This window comes from Strigops habroptila, chromosome 11 (genome assembly GCF_004027225.2).
Source record: "Strigops habroptila isolate Jane chromosome 11, bStrHab1.2.pri, whole genome shotgun sequence".
Classification (NCBI taxonomy): Eukaryota; Metazoa; Chordata; class Aves; order Psittaciformes; family Psittacidae; genus Strigops; species Strigops habroptila.
This window is the reverse complement of record NC_046360.1, coordinates 33,560,087-33,578,928: the sequence shown is the minus strand read 5'-3', so window position 1 is coordinate 33,578,928 and position 18,842 is coordinate 33,560,087. Positions and strand designations below refer to the sequence as shown.

Here is an 18,842-nt window from a genome sequence, read left to right as displayed (position 1 = left end):
CATTTGTAATTTTTTTTCCTCTGGAATTATGAGTTTTCATAATAAATCAGTGCACCCTCTTAAAGCATAGCCAGATTTTCTACTCCTTTTTCATACTCCTTTACCCAGTGTATTTGATGCTTTTTAGGGAAGCTTGTAGTGTGTATTTTGAAGGTGAATGACAATGGAATGGTGCAGGAATTTGTACCTGCAACAGTGGAACCTTCGCCAGGATGGGGAACACTGGACAGGAGAGTGGGAACTACACGCACCAACGGTGCCATTAAACAAGGATGCAGAAAACAGATGACATGTAAAGCTTAGTGGTGATACAGCCCTCATGTGAGAAGTAAAAGTGTCCTAGGAACTGACAAATAACTTTGGAGCATACCTAGTCAGCAGTTAGAAAGGTCTTGATGTATTGGTTTTATTTGTCTTTTCGCTTCAAAAAAAGGGTTTTCTGAGAGGAAGATAATTTTCTGAGTTCTCATTGTAGGCAAGGGTAAATGTTTCATGGCACTTACCAAGCTGAAGCCTCCACAAGTTGTTTTAATGTGAAAGAACATTTTAAAGGGAATTTTAAAAATCGTTGATCTCTGTAGTTATGTTTTGCTCTGTAATGTATGACTTTAACTTAATTTCTATCTTTTGCCTGTAAGAAGGTCATTTTACCTTCTTGGGTATTAACCTTCTCAATGTAAATATAAGACTGTTTTTGAATAATGCTGTAGCACGTGTGTGGTGAAGGTGTAATGTAAAATATATATAAACCAGCACACTTAAATCTCTGCTAGGCAAAGCAAACCTGTTAACATACCAACTTATGGAGGGAAACTCTGGGTTTTAAAATATACTCTTCAAAATTGCTGAGCTATTATATTTTAATGGATATTTGAGAAGAGGCACATTTTAACTAAAGCTTTATCATTGTAGCTTAACTGCCTCTTTATATGACAGTATCTACACAGGCAATGGAAATATTCTCTACTGCAATTGCACCAGGTATTTTTAAAGTGAGCCAGTGCAGGACATAAGGTTGCATCAGTATTGCTAACTTGGCCATAAAAGATATTATAAAAACCTAATTCTGAGATAAATAGTTTATACCTGTTGGTCTTTATTTATAGTATAGAAGAACTCTAGTCAAGATAAGGCCATTGTGGCAATTGATGTAAATACATAAAGCAACCTAATGCTTACGTGTGTACCGCTGTGACTTGCATTTGGTATGCTGTGATATAAATGATATACTCTATTTTCCTTTCTCTTCCGCTAAAATACTATTTTTCTGTGAATGAAGTGCTGTAAACATGCATGACTATCAGTCAGATTCTCTTCATGGTTTTGCTAACACTCAGTGGTAAACAATATCAGCTGCCAGTTGCAAAGCAATGTGGGTTTTTTTATGAAACAGAAGAATTCTCTCTAGAGACATGACAGATTGTACTAGTGCCAATCAAGCCTTGGCAGTCTGTCGTACTGATAGCTTGGACTCTATAAATATTCTTTTCTGTAACTTTCTTTACTGGAGTGAATAATACAGCTTCGTTTAGGTGCTGTCTGTTCTGCTCAGGGTATGAGTTTAAACACCGCACATTTGAAGATGGAGTGACCTCATCCTGACTTACAGTACAAACAGAACTGATGGGGTGATTAAAGGGACATCAGTGGAAGATTAAGGCAGAATCCTTGGTATCTAGCCCCTGTGATTAGAGCAGGATAACGAAGCAGCAATAAGTGAGTGAGCAGCATATCAAGATCCCACACAAGCGATTGCTCCCGAGCAGCTGCGGCTGCCAGGGAGGCATCAAAGGAAGAGTAATTGCCTGCTATGCTCATGACTGTTTTAGCTCCCAGGTTTCCCCTGTGAAATCCTCATGGATCTAATGTTTTTCTTGCTTCTTTGTCATGGTGGATGAGAGCCCAACACGAGCATTTGGGTTAGAGCTGCAAAAGGGATTTTAGTTGCTTGCTGAGTAAGGTCTGGAGCTCTGGTGAGGTGCCCTTCCGCAGCAGTGTCCCAGTCTGCTCTCCTGTCAGGCCATGGATCTGATCTTTCTATAGAAATTAGAAGATCAAGTTAATTAGCTCTCCACAATTACTCTAGGAATGTGATAGTCATATTGACAGAAAACAGATTTTATCCTCAGGTAAAAGATGTTTGTTTTAATATGGCTGCACTAAATAATTTCTCAAATGACAAGTCAAGCAGTAGCTCGGATGAAGAAAAATCAGTTTGCTTTAAATTGCACTTTTATCATGCTTAGGTGAGACAGATGTATGAAAGAATAATTTCTTCAACATAAAATCATCATTATGCTTTGTTTCAATATGCACATCCAATTCTATACCCTTGAATAACACACTCAGGCTAACCTATGTTCAAGCTGGTTTGCTCACTGCTAACTGAAGTTGCACTGTATTTCGCTGAACTAAACCTGTGTGTGTTCGGGTCTGCTTCACTTAATGACGGCTCTGCTCGCACTGACATGGGTCAGTTTGACTTTTTGCCCAGTGCTTACATAAGAAGTCAGTATAAAAAAAAGAAGGGTTTATGAAATTTGATCTGTACATCTTATATTTGCTGCCCAAAGCTATTAATTGATGCCCAGAGAGAATGAACAGCACAAAACACTTCCTACATTTTGGGAACTAAGTGTAGACTTGGGAGGAATGTTTTGAGTATTGTTATTCTTTTTTTTTTCTGTTAAGCATACAGCAAAGAAAGTAGCATTTTATGAAAAACAGAATATTTTTCTCTATAAAGGGATACCTTTAATATAGAAATGAGGTTATAAATCATAGTAAGTCCGAGTGTTTACTCATTGATGGAAAACAAGTAGTAGTAGCTAAACAGGGTAAGAAGTGTTCTTTTTTTTCTTTCCCCTTGTTTTTCTTCCCCTTCCAGGTTACATTTTTGTATTTTGTCAGAAAGTGGTGCATGTTTAGTAGCAAATACACAATGGAAAATGAGATTTTTAAACCCAAGAAAATTGGCAGCCAGATTAAGGGCCAAGTGAAGCTCTTTAATTTTGTATTTTTTAAAAGCTCTTGAAGAGATTTGCATTATCAATATCCATTTCATCAGGAGGGCCTGTGTTCTTTGGCAGTATGTGTGTTTAATTCTTCTCCAACCCTTAGTCTAGTAGGACACAAACTCTTCGCTGTATTTGTCAAAATTGGTAGATAACACGCATCCTGGTCACCAAGCAGAGGCAGGCTTTGCTGGGATGCCATCTCTTCTCACAGCTTTCTAACTCTCTGTACAGCCCTTCTACTTAGGGTCGCAAAGATGTGCCATAAATGCAAAGATATTCAGGGGGAGAATTCGTCTGGTAAGGTTTAGTATTGAATGCAGCTTTCATTTTAGGTCAGGTTCTACCCAGTGCTTTGGGATCAAGGAAGGTTTCCCGGTTCTTTGTCCACAGCCAAAACTTAGATCTTCCTGATATTTAAAAAACAAACCAAACAACAACAACAATAAAATCCTCCCTGAAGTTTTAGAGTTTAGAAGGATGTTCCATAGGTGCAGTATTTGAAATATCACTTTGATGTGTTGCAAAAGCAATCGTGACATCAGAAAGTTGTTTTTCTCTCAAGAAATATTATGAAGGGCCATGAGTACGAACTTGTAAAATATGAAAACTAAACACCTGGAGATAATTATATTTTTTAATGTTTTCAGGCTGAGTCAGAGTTAATGGCAAATGGGAACTCTGTATTAGATTGGCAGATGATTAGTAGAATTTATCATTATAATACACTTAGCATAATAAGCATGGTGGTCTTCATTATTCAGTGACAGTTTGTGTAGTAATTTTTTCATTAACAGACTATGTCAGTCTGTCAATAAATATATTCATCAGATCAAGTATGCCATGCTTACACATGTCTGGTTTCAAAACTATTAGCTTTCTCCAATAAGATGAGCCACCGGTAGTCTTCAGATGCTTTACAAAACAGACCTTGAGCAGATTTCACTTAAAAACATGAAGTTTATAAAATGACCAAAACATTAAATACAAGCAGATCCCAGTAGCAGCTCCACCTCTGCGTAAGTCAACATGAAACAGGTCCAGGCAGGTTATGAAAAATGAGTTGAAAAGTCTTCTCCTTTTGTTGATAAACTACACAGGTCATGGTTATGTACAGAAGGAGTGAGCGAGGGTTTCACAGACTTACCGTGGCAGAATATCTTTCACAAATTGTGTGCTCCAAATTGTATATCTGTCTGTAGAATAGAAATCCTCTCTGACTGTTTTGTTTGGGGTTTTTTTCATTATCACAATTTAAAACACTTTCTTTTGGTATTAACTCACTTGTTTGAGACTGGTGCTATGAAACATTCACACAAATAGCAGTCAGTAACATCTCAGTTCAGTACCAGACCAGTAGCAGTTGAAGCTGCTGGAAAAGAAGTGTTCATATCACTTGGATTAGTAGCTGAGATTAGTATTTTGTCTAGTTTATTGCTCATGATGGGACTCAAGGAGGTATCAGTCTTGCTCTAGTCCCGTTTCTTCTCATATGTCAAGGAAGTAACACCCTCTCTTCCTTAAAAAACCTCCAAACTAACTCCCAGACATTGCATTAGTCATCCACTGGGTTGAGATTATTTGTAACTGTGATAAGAACTTGGGCTTTGAATTTTCTAAATATACAGAAGGTGGAAGAGAATTGAGCAATTTTCCTCATTATCTTGCAGAGTAATCTCACAGGGTGTAGCATCGCTGAACTAATGGCCCTCAAATAGTAACTTATCAGAGCTGCTCAGGGATTCTTGCCATTGCTATAAAAAGACATTTGGCAATAAGCAGTACGTCATATTAGAAGCACAGCCATTTACTAGAACATCAGTGTGCTAACATACTTCACTTACAAACTCTTCAGTGGCATCTGGTTCTAGAAAACTAAGTAGATGACTTCAAATATCACAGATGACTAGTTCTGAATAGTATCATTTTAAAGCAGTTGTTTCTTGACATGGGTGATACATAAATGCAGTGATTTATTTCTGTCAGGCATCTCACGTGACCTCTCAGAGCTTTTTGGTAAACACTAATTAAGAAGTGATGACTCTTTTGCAGGAGGTTCTTTAGGTTGCACCCATTTTGCAGTTAAACAGAGAAACACACATCACTTGGTTCAGTCTCTGAGATATTTCTTGACTGGAGTTTCCTACTCTAAGCTCTATATTTTTCCCTTCCTTTCTCTCATAACTAATGAACATATTTAAAATGCTGCTTCCCCATCTCTGTAAGAAGGTTCACAGATGCTAGACTCCTGTGTCTTCCTCTTTCTCTGCTGGGGTAGCTTGACTTTTTTCCCCTGGTTTTTGCTGTTCCACTCTGTTACAGTCCTGCAGGAGCTGTGCAGTGGGTGATGTGCCTGATGACATTGGTGCCGGGTTGGTGCTGTCTTGTTTCATGGCTTCCAGCTATGAATGGAGTCCTCGTTGGTCATCATCTGAGTGGCATATGATTGCTGTATTTATGATTGGGGGGGGAATAAAATCATAGAATGGTTTGGGTTGGAAGGGACTTTAAATATCATCTAGTTCCAAATCCCTGACACCTTCCACTAGACCAGCTTGCTCATATCATGAAAATAGGTCATATAAGCAGAAGACGGGTGTACTAATTTATATTTTCAAGAGCATTGCAGCCTCCATACAGGTTGCACTGGACTTGACTTTCACTCTTGAAGGAGTTGTAACTTCATGAGTAGCTTGCTTCTTTCACAGTTTACTTAAATTAAAGTCAAAATCTGTAAGCTGATCCTGGGATTGATGGGTGGTGGATTTGGACACCTTTAACATCACTTGGCTGAGGAAGAGGTGTTACCGCTGTTGAGGTGAAAGGTGCATTTCCGCTCCCATGATGGACCTGCTAATTCTTGATTCTCACTTAGATCTGTGGTCTGCATATACTTGATTGCCAGACGTCTCTTAAGCAGGTGTTGATTGCACAGATCATCGAGGAAACGCAGGTGCCCAAGTATTGCTTGAGCAAACGGTCATTTAACATGTCCATGTGTAGGCAGAGCTGGGGGCTCCCTAGAGCTGTGACTGAGAATTCGTTGTTCCAAAGAGCTACTTTTTTATGTAATTACAGTAATAACAATTATAGTAATTAAATTCATTAAATGCATCATTATATGCTTTATAGATTTGATTTAATTAATTGTAATTAAATTAATATTTTAACTGAAGTGATGCTAGCAATGTATTAATGTTAATGGTGTAGCATTAAATAATTTATTTGCCAACACATTCATTGATGGAACCTGACCACTCTTAATTCAAAGATTGGGTTCAGATTGTGTTTTTTAGAGGAAATAGAAATCCTGTAGAATTAATAAGAGGAAAACAAAGCAAACAAAAAACAACCACCACAACATCCCAAAACCCACTGTAGGTCAATGCTTCAGCTCTGTTCTTGGGCATTCCACACTAAAGGTCTAGTAGACTGTACCAAAAGGTTGTCATGAAGTCAAAGTTAAAACTTTGGCCCCAGTATAATATCGACTATTAGGAGACAAATTGTTATCCTTTGAGGAAATATATTTAAGCTTGCTTGGCCAGAGGATAGGGATCTCTCTGTTTTGTGTGTCTGAGGTCTAGGTCTCATTCTCACTTTCGTGTTCTTTAAGATGGAGAGAGTGGGGAGCATTATTAAAAACCAAGCTTTAGGGCTGAGGCATGTAGCTCCCAAAGTTAAAAGAGACTCCCATAAGCAGCTGGGGACCAGCAATGAGTGGAACCTCCTGGATTACAGTGAGGCTTGAATCCTCTACGCTTTGTGTGTGGCAGGGGACCTCCCAAGCCAGTAAAGGAAAAATGTTAATGGAGTAAATGACAACATGAAATATTTGGGAATTGTTTCTGTGCGGGAGCTTAAAGCCCCTTTTTCTTCCTCCTTTTCAGAAAGAAGACACAGCTCCTCCAGCAAGCCGCCTTTGACTCCTCCCTCTTCTTCAGTATTTTCCCTCATTTCATCTTTCCCTTCAAAAAACAAAGGTAGCAGTGGAAGTGGGAGCAATCGTTCATCCAGTGGAGGTACTAGTGCATCATCATCAAATTCCAAGTTGTTGAAATCACCCAAAGACAAGCTGCAGATCAGCGGAAACAACAGGTTAATGCATTCGGTACAGCATAGCAAAGTTCCCCATGATAAAATGTGAGTATGCCTTTTGACAAAGAACTAAATGTTATTACTTGCATAGACTCTGCTGTATCAGTAGGATTTCCTTTTGTTTCAGAGGGGTTTGGATGTAATCACTTTAAACTCCTCCAGATCTTTTCCAGCAGCCTGGTCTAAGATTATAAATAATACGACTATGTTGAACAAGAACTCTTGCAAAGCTACATCTTAAATCACTAGAAATAAAAGCCGTTTTGTTAGGGGCTCTTAATTCTTCGATCTGTTGTGCACGCTTTGATCATAAGGGAGTTTTAGCTCTGATTCAGGTGAGTTCTGACCTGCACACATGAGATTACACAACTGGTAATATAATTTACTGTCACAGAATGAGGCATTTCTCACTGGGCACAACAGGCTCATTCCAGTTGCTTTGGTGATAGGTTTATTTGTGAATCCAAGTAACTGTTTCTGAAGTCCCTGATGACTCACTGAAATACTTACAAGAAAATGGGGAAAAGAAGACAGAAGAAATTACAGACATGGTGAAAAATGTGAAAACAAAGATAAGAACAAGAAAACTGGGAATAAAGGAGGAAGGCCTATATTTGCAGTGTGAATAGATCAGGGTAGTGTTGAGCAATAACATATTTTAAGTACTTTCACGACTATAATTTTCAATTTCTCCCCCCTTTCCTTTTTTCCCATAAATAATAGTATGACTCCATCTGTCAAAGTGGAAAAGATTCATCCAAAGATAGATGGTGCCCAACTGAAAGCTGCTGTTGGTCCAACTTGTTCTACTACTGTGAGTTCCTCAATAAAGACTGGCCTTAATTGTCCCTCAATACCAAAGCCACCCTTGCCTTCCCCTGGACAGATACTGAATGGTAAAGGTCTTCTCTCTGTGCCTCCATTTTTGGAAAAGAAACCTGAAGAAAATACAAATAATAGGAAATTTTTACATAAAAGATTGTCAGGTAATTGTTTTTAATTATTATTTGCTATATTCCTCTTATTAGTATATCTGTAGAAACACATATATAGAATATATAGAAATAAGCTTCAGAAGTAAATTAAGCACTTTTATAACACTAACTTGTGATTATGTATGGTTTATATATGAGAATTTAAATCTGTAACTCCACATACTCTTAAAGAACACAAACAACCTGAAATGTGGATGTTGCTTTCAGAAACCATACAGACCTCTAAGGCCTGTCAGTTCTTACAGTTATAAGATTACACTGGTTTGCTATCTTTAAATATTTCATTTCCTTCTTTCAATATGGAAGGTCCAAAATGTACATAGCAAATGGAAGGACTAGCACCTCAAAAAAGGAAACCCTGTCTGCTGTTTATGCTTTTTAAACACAATAACTTTGAGTGTTAGTGGAATGGTAGGAAAGTTCTCAACACCAAAAACAACAACAAAAAACCACCATTTGTTTGCCATAGTTCATATTGGTGGTGGACTCTAATCCTAACATGCAGGATCTGCTCCTCCTTCAGGGTCCTTTACAGCTGTGAATTTCTCCATTCTGTTTGTAGACTTGAGATCTGTATTTCAGCACACCATAAGCTTGCTGAGAGCGTAGACAATACTGTGTGCAATTTTATTGTGCATTTTTATTTGTACATTTTCCTGTGTTGCATTTGAAAATGACTTCCAATATGCTTAATATTTATAACGAAAATAGATGTTAGTATTTCACCATGTCTTTTGATAACTTTGCAATACTGTGTACCTTTGACAGAGAGAGAATTTGATCCTGATATATACTGTGGTGTCATTGATGTGGAAACCAGGAAACCTTGTACTAGGTCTTTGACATGCAAGGTAGGAGATCTCAATCAGAATAAAATTATGTAAAGTTTTAATTCAATTTCCTGAGGAATATGACAGAAAACAGAAAATGACAGATTTCTGCTGTCAGTAATTACCACTGTAAATGGCACCTCTCAAAACATGTTGCCCAGAACCAAGAAGGAATTGGTTTTGAAGTTCAGTTAATGATTTATTCAAAGACTTATTTCTTAAAGTAACCTGGAGATATGTATTTTTGTATAAACCCTTTAAACATGGATATTGACATGGGGCAGTCTGTGTTCCTTTGTGTGTAGGTAGTAGGGGGTCAGCATGTTCTTTTTGGGGATAACCTTTGGGTCATAGATGATGAATTTTAAAATTCCTCATGAGCATTAGAAGTATTTGCCTATGCAGGATTTATTTAAATCAAGCTCTTCCTCTCTCACACCCTCTACTTTCTCCTCAGCAGAGTCTGCAGCAGATACTTAGGAGTTATTTGTGTAAATGCTCATGCTGCTTGATGTACCACGACAACCAACCCAGAAATGAGTTTAGAGTTAGTATCTCTAAATGAAACAACCCATAAAATCTTTTGGTCAGATGAAATATGTCCTCTGGCTCAAAAATCTTGAGGAATCAGATACAGAGAGGTATCACTTAGTCCCAAGGAACCAAAAATTCAGGTCCCTACAACTGTGTAATATCAGCTACTGTTCTCCAAAGCAGCTGAACTGTCAGTAGGGGAAGCATCTGGTAAATAAACCACCTACAGAACAAAGGTAAATGAAGCTGGTCCTGATGTCCTGGAGGAGCTGAACTTGAACGCATTGCCCTTTTGGAATTACAGGGGGAGGAAATTGTTTTGCTAATAAAGGAGGGAACTAGGCAAATCAAAAATGTAAAGTAGAAAAGAAAGAAAAATGCTTCTCAGCAATTCCTTACATTATACCTACACGTAAAATATTTTTTGCAATAGCTATTGGTGTCTGAATTATGTGATTTACCTACTAAAATTGACCCAATCGAAACTTTTATACCATATGGAAAAAAAGGTATTATTTGTGAATTAACAGTTCAGAAAAATAACTTCCATCTCTTTCACTTTACCTAGAATTTGTGCCATATATACACATATACTACACGTAGCATTCAGGATACTCAAAGGTCTTTGAGTTGTCTGACTCTGGATTCTGCTCTATTGTTTTGCATTCCTTCGTATCTATTTGATAGCATGAGTATTTAAGGGGTTTATTATTATATAGAAGGAAGCAAAGTACTTTTACAAATATTTTTCATGTCTTTCATTAAAAGTCTGATTTAAAACATTGTTGTGTTAAATATTTTCGTAAGCGAAAGTACATACGTTTCAGTTCGTTTGGTTGCGCAGTAGCTGGCAATTAAAGTACCAATGTGAAAAACACTTTTGGTTCAAGTCTTAACCTTAGAAGAACTTCGGCAGTTTCTTTTTTAGAAAGAAATTTGAAAGAAGCCGTTTACTTTATATCAGACAGGGGTATCATTGTCCACCCAACAATCTTAGTTTGGTTTCTGTCATTCTTCCATTTATTTACTAAACCATGAGTGTGACGATTTTCTCTGTTTTAGAGCTCTAGACACATGCTTTGAGTGTTTGATTTCCACACAATCTAATAGCCTGGGATTAATGATTTATTCATGGTTTTGCAGACACATTCCTTAACCCAGCGGAGGGCTGTACAGGGTCGAAGAAAACGATTTGATGTGTTATTAGCTGAGCACAAAAGCAAAACCAGGGAAAAGGAACTTCTTCGACATTCGGATCATCATCAGCAGATGCCCCCTCTCAGGGAACCACATCCCTCACCTACTAAAACTTCCCAGGAGCTGCACCAAAATTCTCATGGAGTTACTCTTACAGAATCAAAGCCTTTATTACCTAATAAACCCAAACCTCACCCCCCCAGTCTTCCAAGGTAAGGAAAATCTGCAGATCCCATGGTATGAAATTAATACTGGTCGTTTCCTCAGGTAGATTTTGAAAGAGCGATACAGATCTGTTGGACAGGGCAGGATTCTTGCTCTAGGCCTGGTGGCTGTCTGCGATTAGCAATTACATGCTGAGCTGTAACTCTTAGCACGGAGGGTTTGGTGTTTGAAATAGTAAAAGCTGACTTGCCTCAGCAGTTCAGCAGTGGTTGGGCAATGCTGCTTTTCCAGGGGTACCAGACCTCCTGTCCTTCCTCTCAGTGGATGTATTATGAGACTCTGGAAAATACCGGAGATCTGTTAATGTAGATTTCCTTCTGTTGGTAGTAGTAACCATTTAAGCTTGGAATTTTTAACTAGACTTAGTTCAATAACACCTTTTCTGCTTGCCTCACCCAGGCCTCCAGGCTGTCCAGCCCAGCACAGTGGAAATGCCCCTAGTGAGTCTCCTTCTGTCCACGAGTCCCCGCACCCTCCCTTGCCTGCAGCTGAGCCAGCATCTCGGTTATCCAGTGATGAGGGAGAATGTGATGAAAAAGAAGAGCCTGTTGAAAAACTGGATTGTCATTATTCAGGTCATCATCCTCAACCAGCCGCTGTACGTTCCCAGTAAAACTTAACCTTGGTCTCCCACTGGCTCTGAACTTACAAACAAATTACTTGGGGCTTTTAAGGGTTGTTTTCTGTTAGATATGTCTGAGGGGGGTTTCCTAGATTTTTATGAAAATCATTTTGTTGCCTAGTAGGCAGTGAAGGTTTAGCTGTACTTGTAAATGTGCTGAAGAAGTATGCTTGCAGCTCATTTCCCCAAAGTCCAAAAGAAATCAGAATACCAAAACACTGAGGATCAAATTGGTAACTGCTCTAAAGGGCTGCAGGTTTGAAATAAAGACATGTAAACAGTGCCCTTTGGGTAAGATTCTGTTACAGCACTTGCCTCCCCACACACACACACATTTTTTACTTCAGGTGCCATTCATCACAGTAAAGGTAGCAGTGATATGTTGGTTTAATATTTAAATCTTGACAAAAGCTTAGTCTAAAAGCACAAGATTTATTGCCTAGTCTGTATATCAAATTATCTCCTTTGTAGAAAACGCCAGACTATGGGCTGAGATAGCTCCTCAGAAGTAGATGTTACATACATACATACATATATATATATATATATATAAAACCACAAACTAATGTCCTTCCCTGTTTAATCAGAGAGATTCAAATTTGACCGCTGCTTTTGGCCATAATTATGGGAGTATCAGAAGGGAAGAAAATGATCATAATAAAAATCGTGTTATGCCATAGCAATAAAAATTGTAATTTATATTTTAAAATCTTTTAATTAATCATCTAAAAGCATATCCCTTTAGCAGGATTGATTTGTAAACAAACTGTTATTCAGTGAGTTGTTACTGAAAGCAGAAAACACCAACAAAAATCTGTCTTTTCAGTTTTGCACATTTGGTAGTCAGCAAATTGGAAGAGGTTATTACGTGTTTGACAAGCGGTGGAACCATGTTCGATGTGCACTTGACTTCATGTTGGAGAAGCATCTTAATTCACAGATGTGGAAGTGAGTAGAAGTGAAAGAGTTCTTATTCTTCTTGGTGTTTGTAGAAACATGTGAAGCCTGTAGGTTCTGGTTAAAGAACAGTAACCTTGTGTTCAGATGAATCGGATCTAAAGTTGATAGTCTGCTTTACATAGTTTTGCAACAATTAACTATCAGTTTAATACAATGTATTAGTGGCATTAATCAACCTCAAGATACAATCACTTAAATGTAGCATTGTTAGACTTGGTATTTTTCCAAAGAACAGTAGCTATGTAGGTTTTCACTTGTTTTTCTGTTCACCCGCAGGAAAATTCCTCCAGCATCCAGTAACACAGCATCAGTTCGTGCACCTCATCGGACAAACTCGATGCCTGCTTCGCAGTACGGTGTCAGTGCAGCAGGTTTCCTCTTACCCACCACGGTTATGTCATCGCCAGCGTTGGTATCTCCTTCCTGTGTGTCTCTGAATAATAAATCGGTACCATCACATGGAACGACACTAAATGCCAATCCTGCTACTCTGGGTGCAGTGGATCCTGTCTGCAGTATGCAATCAAGACAAGTGTCTTCATCCCCTTCAACACCTACAGTGCTTTCCTCTGTACCTTCACCTATGCCCAGCAAACCTCAGAAAATGAAATCCAGCAAATCTTTTAAACCTAAGGAATCTTCTGCTGGCAGTGGCACCTGTAACAGCACCGGCAGCGTCAGTAGCAGCGGCGGCTCAGGAAAGAAGCGTAAAAACAGTTCCGCACTGCTAGCACCTTCTCATTCCACAGAGTCCTTTAGGAAAAACTGTGTGGTTAACTCTGGAAACTCTGGGACCTCCTATCATCCATCGGTGACAGCTTCGTCCCACAGCGTTGGCCTCAACTGTATGACTAGCAAAGCTAACTCTGTTAGCCTCAAACATGACCAATCAGGGAGGGGTCCTCCGACTGGAAGCCCTGCAGAATCGATAAAGAGAATGAGTGTGATGATGAACAGCAGCGACTCCACGCTCTCCTTAGGGCCATTTGTTCATCAGTCCAGCGAGCTGACTGTAAATTCACACAGCAGTTTTTCACATTCGCATACTTCCCTTGACAAATTAATAGGAAAGAAAAGAAAGTGCTCACCTGGTTCAAGCAGCATAAACAGCAGCAGCAGCAAAGCAAATAAAGTTGCCAAATTGACATCGGTGAACAATGTTCATGCAAAACACACTGGTGCAATCCCAGGGACACAAGGACTGATGAACAATTCTCTTTTTCATCAGGTATGAAGTTTTCTCTTGAACTAAGACAGGATGAACGTGCCTTTTCACACGCTTATATTATGTGTGTTCTCTTAATTATTAGCAAGCCAATTCCAGATCCTGTTCAAGTAAAAAAGATAGTTCTTTTATGTGTCCACTACTCATTTAGAGTGGTTTTATGGTACATTTTTGTAAACACCTTCATAAAGTGTAGCTTTATTTTCTTCCAAACTAACCTTAAATTGTTCCTTAGATGTTGCCTCTGAATTGCTCTCAGATAAAATTCAGTCCTCACATGGAACTGAGCTGCGTGTCTCAGCCTGACTTCTTGTTTCTGTGTCAGATATAAACATTCTACAAAGTGGAACATAATGTTGCTGATAACAGAACTGTGATACTGTGATAAAATAAGCCTATTATCCCAAGGTGTCATTGACTAACTTCTTAGTAATAACAAGATTAAATGTTATAAATAAGATAGAAACCTTTTTAGTCAGTAAAGCAAACAGATTTACTATAATGGAAGCAGATCTCCTGAATATGTAAGATCCCGTTTTAAAAATTAGTTCAGGGTTTTGGGTTTTTAGACAAATTGCACTGGAAAAGTAATGTATTGAGAGAGAGAGTTCTTGTAAGTCAGGATGAGAGATAATTTAGAAACCAGTGGCTCAGGCTTCTTAACAATACTATTCAAATGGACTTGGAGGAGCACTTGGAGGGGTGAAAATATTTGGATACAGCTTGATGAGAAGATGGAGTTTTAGGGAGTAGCTTTAGAACTAGACTTTGCAATTGAAAACCTAAGAAATTTTTTGTTTTCCCTGGTTCTGGTAACCCGAAATCTGGGTCCCTGCAGGGCTTGGAGGTCAGGAAGGGCTTCTTCAGAGTAGTTTCTTACTCTTCAGTTTCAGCCATAGATGGAAGTTTTTCACCATTACATCGTGTTTACTGTGACAAAAAAGAAGCATTCAGCTGGTTCAATTTATTTTGGACTTACCTAATAGTTTCTGTTTCAACTATGCAATATGGAGGAGAAATATAATTTGAGTGAATTAAGGAAGGAAATCCTGTTCTGAAACCATTGTAACTTTAAAGAGCTTTAGCTTGAGAATTGTCAAGTCTCGGAGGACCCAACCTCATGTTAATGGTATCACATTGTTTCTGCTGATTCTCCCCAAAATATGCTCTCGTTATCCAGAAAATGTCTTTTAAGGGACCTGTTCTAACAGCTGCCTCACTCATCCTTCTCTTTCTTTTGCTTGCTCCAAAGCCAAAGGCACGTCCCTGATAGCTGAATGCACCACGGTGAGAAACGAACTGGACACTTTTCACTACAAGCAAAACCTCCATCTGGATTTCTGGACTCCAAGATGCCTTGAGTTTTCCCAACTTCCCATGGTCCTCAGGTGTGGAAATCTACTGGACTGTCACTTAAACAAGGAATTTCCCTGAAGCCATGTCTGTAGCAGCGACTATACTAGAAATGGACACTGGATGAAGTTCAGCCACATAATTGCTCTTATCAGTGTTAACGGTGGTCTGGACTGTTTGCTACAAATCTGTGAGATTTTACTTACAGGAGTACATCATCTTGCCACTATTTGACATAGATTGGCTGGGCAAAGGAATGTTTTCTGGGGGGAAATAAACGTTACTGTGGACTTATTTTTATATTGATGGTGTCTTTTGTAGGTGATAGCTAACCAGACAGACACCCTCAATGGAGAGGACCCCGTGACAAGGGGGAAAAATGTGTGAGGCACAATGGAAAGAAGCCCTCGAGAAGGGAATATGGCTTTAGTGTTTTTATAGCAATGTTCCTTTAATGGAATAGAAAAATAGCACAATTCAAAAACTAGTCTGTTTTGCCCAGCCTTTTGCAAGTAATTTGGGATAAGAAGCTATCAGGAGTTTAAAAAAGACAGCAACAAAACAAACCCAACAAAACCCAGAGAAAACTTGTTTGAAGCCATTGCTCAGAAAACAAGTATAAAAATGTTGTACTAGCATGACACAAACCTTATTTTCTATTCTTTTGAATAAGATTTGATTGCAGAAGAAAATAAGTTAGGTTTGTTTTTTAAAAGAATCCAAAACCATCCAACAGACAAAGGCAAATAAGCTCTAAAACTATATGCCCAAAGAACGTATTTATTGACCTATGCTGTATACCATAGGCCTTTGTTATTTAAAAGGAATAACAAGTGTATTGGTTAAATGAGGCTGGATTTGCCTTCCAGCTGGTAAAAATAGACCTTTTTAAAGTAAGTATTTAAAGTATTTAAATATTTTCTAAAAAAACCCCATAAAAGCCAGTTTCTTTATGCCTTGTTTGTACAACTATGTCTTTGACATGTTACACTTCAAAACCACTACCCAGTTCTGGAATAAAGGCCAATTTGGCAGCAGAGCATCCCACGCCTACCCAGGCTTTCTGAGTAAAGGAACTTTACCCATTTTTATATAGTCCAGTCAGTTTTGATGAATGATTTTTCTCTTGCTTCAAAACACCTCAAAAGTGAACTCCACTAAAGGGCTTATTTATCATGATTTGATCCTCCTGGATGTTTTTGTTAAGTTTTTAAACATCAGGTAAAGTCTCAAAACTGACCTGAACTTTTATTAAGGGGGCAAAGCAAAGGAAAACAAATTCCTAACGAAGAAGATAGGGTTTTTCTTCCTGCCTTAAAGGGGCACCAGCTGTTGCTGAGAAGAGACAATCTGAGCCTGTCCAATTGTTTGCGTAGCCCAGCCTTCTTCCCAGTTCTGGTGGCAAGTAGTAAGTACATCAGGGAATCCAAAGCCACTCTGAGTAGCAGTTGCGTAGTTGTTTACCTAACGATGCTTTCAGTTTAACCTGAACTTGCTACGAAATCATTGTTATAGCAAAACAACAAGAAGCCTCTATGCAGACACTTTAGCTTTGAATTGATACAAAAGATCACATTTGAGAAAGCAATGTACTTAGACACTTATTATGCAAACTTAAATATAGACAACTTTTCAGGAACAAAAGGATTTGTATTTCATAAGGTGCCCCGGTGAAAGGATTGTTACAACTGCAATTGGGATAATGTAAAAGGAACCAAAGTGATAATGCCACAAAGAGAAACTGGAGTGAAATCCATGCTCCGATGAAGCCCCTGGGGCAGAGCTTCCATGTCGGGATAGCGCCAGTCACAAGTGCAATTTGACTCTTGATAGGCACAGAGGTAAAGGAAACAGGAATTTGGCCAAGGTTGACCACTAGTGAGTCTGTGATCGAGCTCTCCTCTGGTCTTTGAAGGTTCTGTTGATCTGAAAGCATAATGGCAAACTCGTGCTCCTTCGGTAGCGTGCAGCCGTGTTAACGCGGGAATTCCCCATTGCTGCTCATGCAGTGCCCGTGTGGCTGGAAGCCGTTGGGAGTAAAGAGTTAGAACATCCTAAATCCTGTCTGCCCTTGAGCATAGACCTGCTTAAATATTATGTTTTCGATCTTGGTTACGAGCAGAACATTGTTCCTGAAGCTTTTTTTATCGTCACGTAGTTCTTACTGTAAATAATTAAGGAAGCTTAACAATTAATTTTTCCGTGCAAAATGGAATTTGCAGTGGCTGGGTTGTTTCTAGACAGATTTTGGTATTAATTTAAGAGATACAGTTTTTATAAGTCTTTCCAACTTCTCGTTACGACTCCTGCAGTTTTCTTAACCTACAAAATTGCTGCAATGATGAACAAAGAATTATACAAGGAAAAAAGAAAAAAAAAAAAGACAAAAAAAACCATACTTTTGTATCTTTATTTTGGAATTTCTTGTTCTATTATAAATATTGAAGTATCCCTATTTCAGAAAAGACATATTTTGTTAATTGATTGTACATATTTAAATATGTATTTTTGCACAGGTCTTTTTTTCTTATATCCAGTTTTGGTACAATTGAGATCATCTACTATTTATTTATTAATTAATTAATAAAAAGAAGAAAAAAGTACAGGAAAAAAAAAATAAGCAAAGCAAATACCTGTTTTTTTTATCATTTGAAGTGGTTCACTGCCAAGCCAATAGCTCCCAGGCCTCCTCTGCAACGTGAAGGGATGCCTCCGTGCTGTGAAAGCTGTGTCCCTCGTCCTGTCTTGGGAGCGGATCCATCCTTGCGGTCGGGTTCCGCCGCAGGAACCCGGGCGCAGGGTCGGAGCCGACACGGTCGATCCTGGCATTGCTTCTCAGTTGCCTGATTCCCAGATGACTACATTTAGTTTTTAAGTGACACACTGCTCCTCTCTTTCCTTTAGTGTCCGTGTGCGTGCGCTGTGTGTGGGTCTCACGTGGTTTCCAACTAACGGAAAAACTGAAAGTGCCTGATTAAAACTAGTTTTAAGCTTGGACTGTTTCTAGACAGCTTCTCCTTAAAAGACTTGAATGTTCAGTTGAAACTTTGGAGCTTGCTTTTTCCACCTATATATATATGTGTGTGCGTGTATATATGTATGTGTGCGTGTATATGTGTGTGTATATATATACACACATACATATATATGTATTTTCTGAAATGAATGAGTTGACAAAGCGAATGATGCTGGTGACTTTTGTAAAACCTTTTCATTAGAATACCTTGTGTCGGAACAATCCCATTGATAACTTGTATTTAATATAATGCCAAGGGTTTGGAAAATGTGGTTTTAACCAGCTATTTAAGTCTTATGTTGGGGAAAGGGGGGGGGTATGGTATTCATAAATGAAATAATCTAAAAGATGTTCAAAACAGTTGGTATTCCAGGAAAAACAAAACAAACTCCCAAGTAAGTACCTCTTAAAAGCATTCAGAAATAGATGTGATTTCCAAATGGCATTTCTAAGGCAGTCGTCTTCCTGTAAGAGTTCTCTTGCCAAGGAATCTCTCTCTTTGTCTTTTACTCATTCTGTCCTGGAGGAGGGAATTGGGCTTAGAAAGACTCTTATAAATGTTTCGCCGTTCAGCAGAAAAGAATCATTTTTACCTTTTGTGCAAAGATATTTTACGTTTGAAAGATGAGTTTAAAATGAGCACTACATAATGTCAATGTGAATGTAGGCCTTGAAAGCATCTTGCTCGGTGTTGAGCCTGGTTCTAAAAGCAATCTCCTGTGTAAAATGTGTGAATAGTTTGATAATTTGTATACATAATCAAGAGCATCTGA

The 18,842-nt window shown here is 38.5% G+C and overlaps 1 protein-coding gene across 4 annotated transcripts in view; it reads left to right on the top strand.

Moving 5' to 3' along the window:
- ATXN7 (ataxin 7) overlaps window positions 1-17,513 on the top strand; it is a 60,972-nt gene extending 43,459 nt beyond the window's left edge. For 2 of the 4 annotated variants that reach the window (XM_030502101.1, XM_030502098.1), the window contains 9 exons: window positions 6,905-7,157; window positions 7,836-8,098; window positions 8,876-8,958; window positions 10,615-10,880; window positions 11,293-11,491; window positions 11,692-11,748; window positions 12,342-12,463; window positions 12,752-13,703; window positions 14,953-17,513. In XM_030502101.1, coding sequence (XP_030357961.1) covers window positions 6,905-7,157; window positions 7,836-8,098; window positions 8,876-8,958; window positions 10,615-10,880; window positions 11,293-11,491; window positions 11,692-11,748; window positions 12,342-12,463; window positions 12,752-13,703; window positions 14,953-14,970 — 2,213 coding nt within the window. In that variant the 3' untranslated portion in view covers window positions 14,971-17,513. The remainder of the gene's footprint in view (window positions 1-6,904; window positions 7,158-7,835; window positions 8,099-8,875; window positions 8,959-10,614; window positions 10,881-11,292; window positions 11,492-11,691; window positions 11,749-12,341; window positions 12,464-12,751; window positions 13,704-14,952) is intronic. The other 2 variants (XM_030502102.1, XM_030502099.1) reach the window with 2 other exon arrangements.
- Window positions 17,514-18,842: the final 1,329 nt, after the last annotated feature.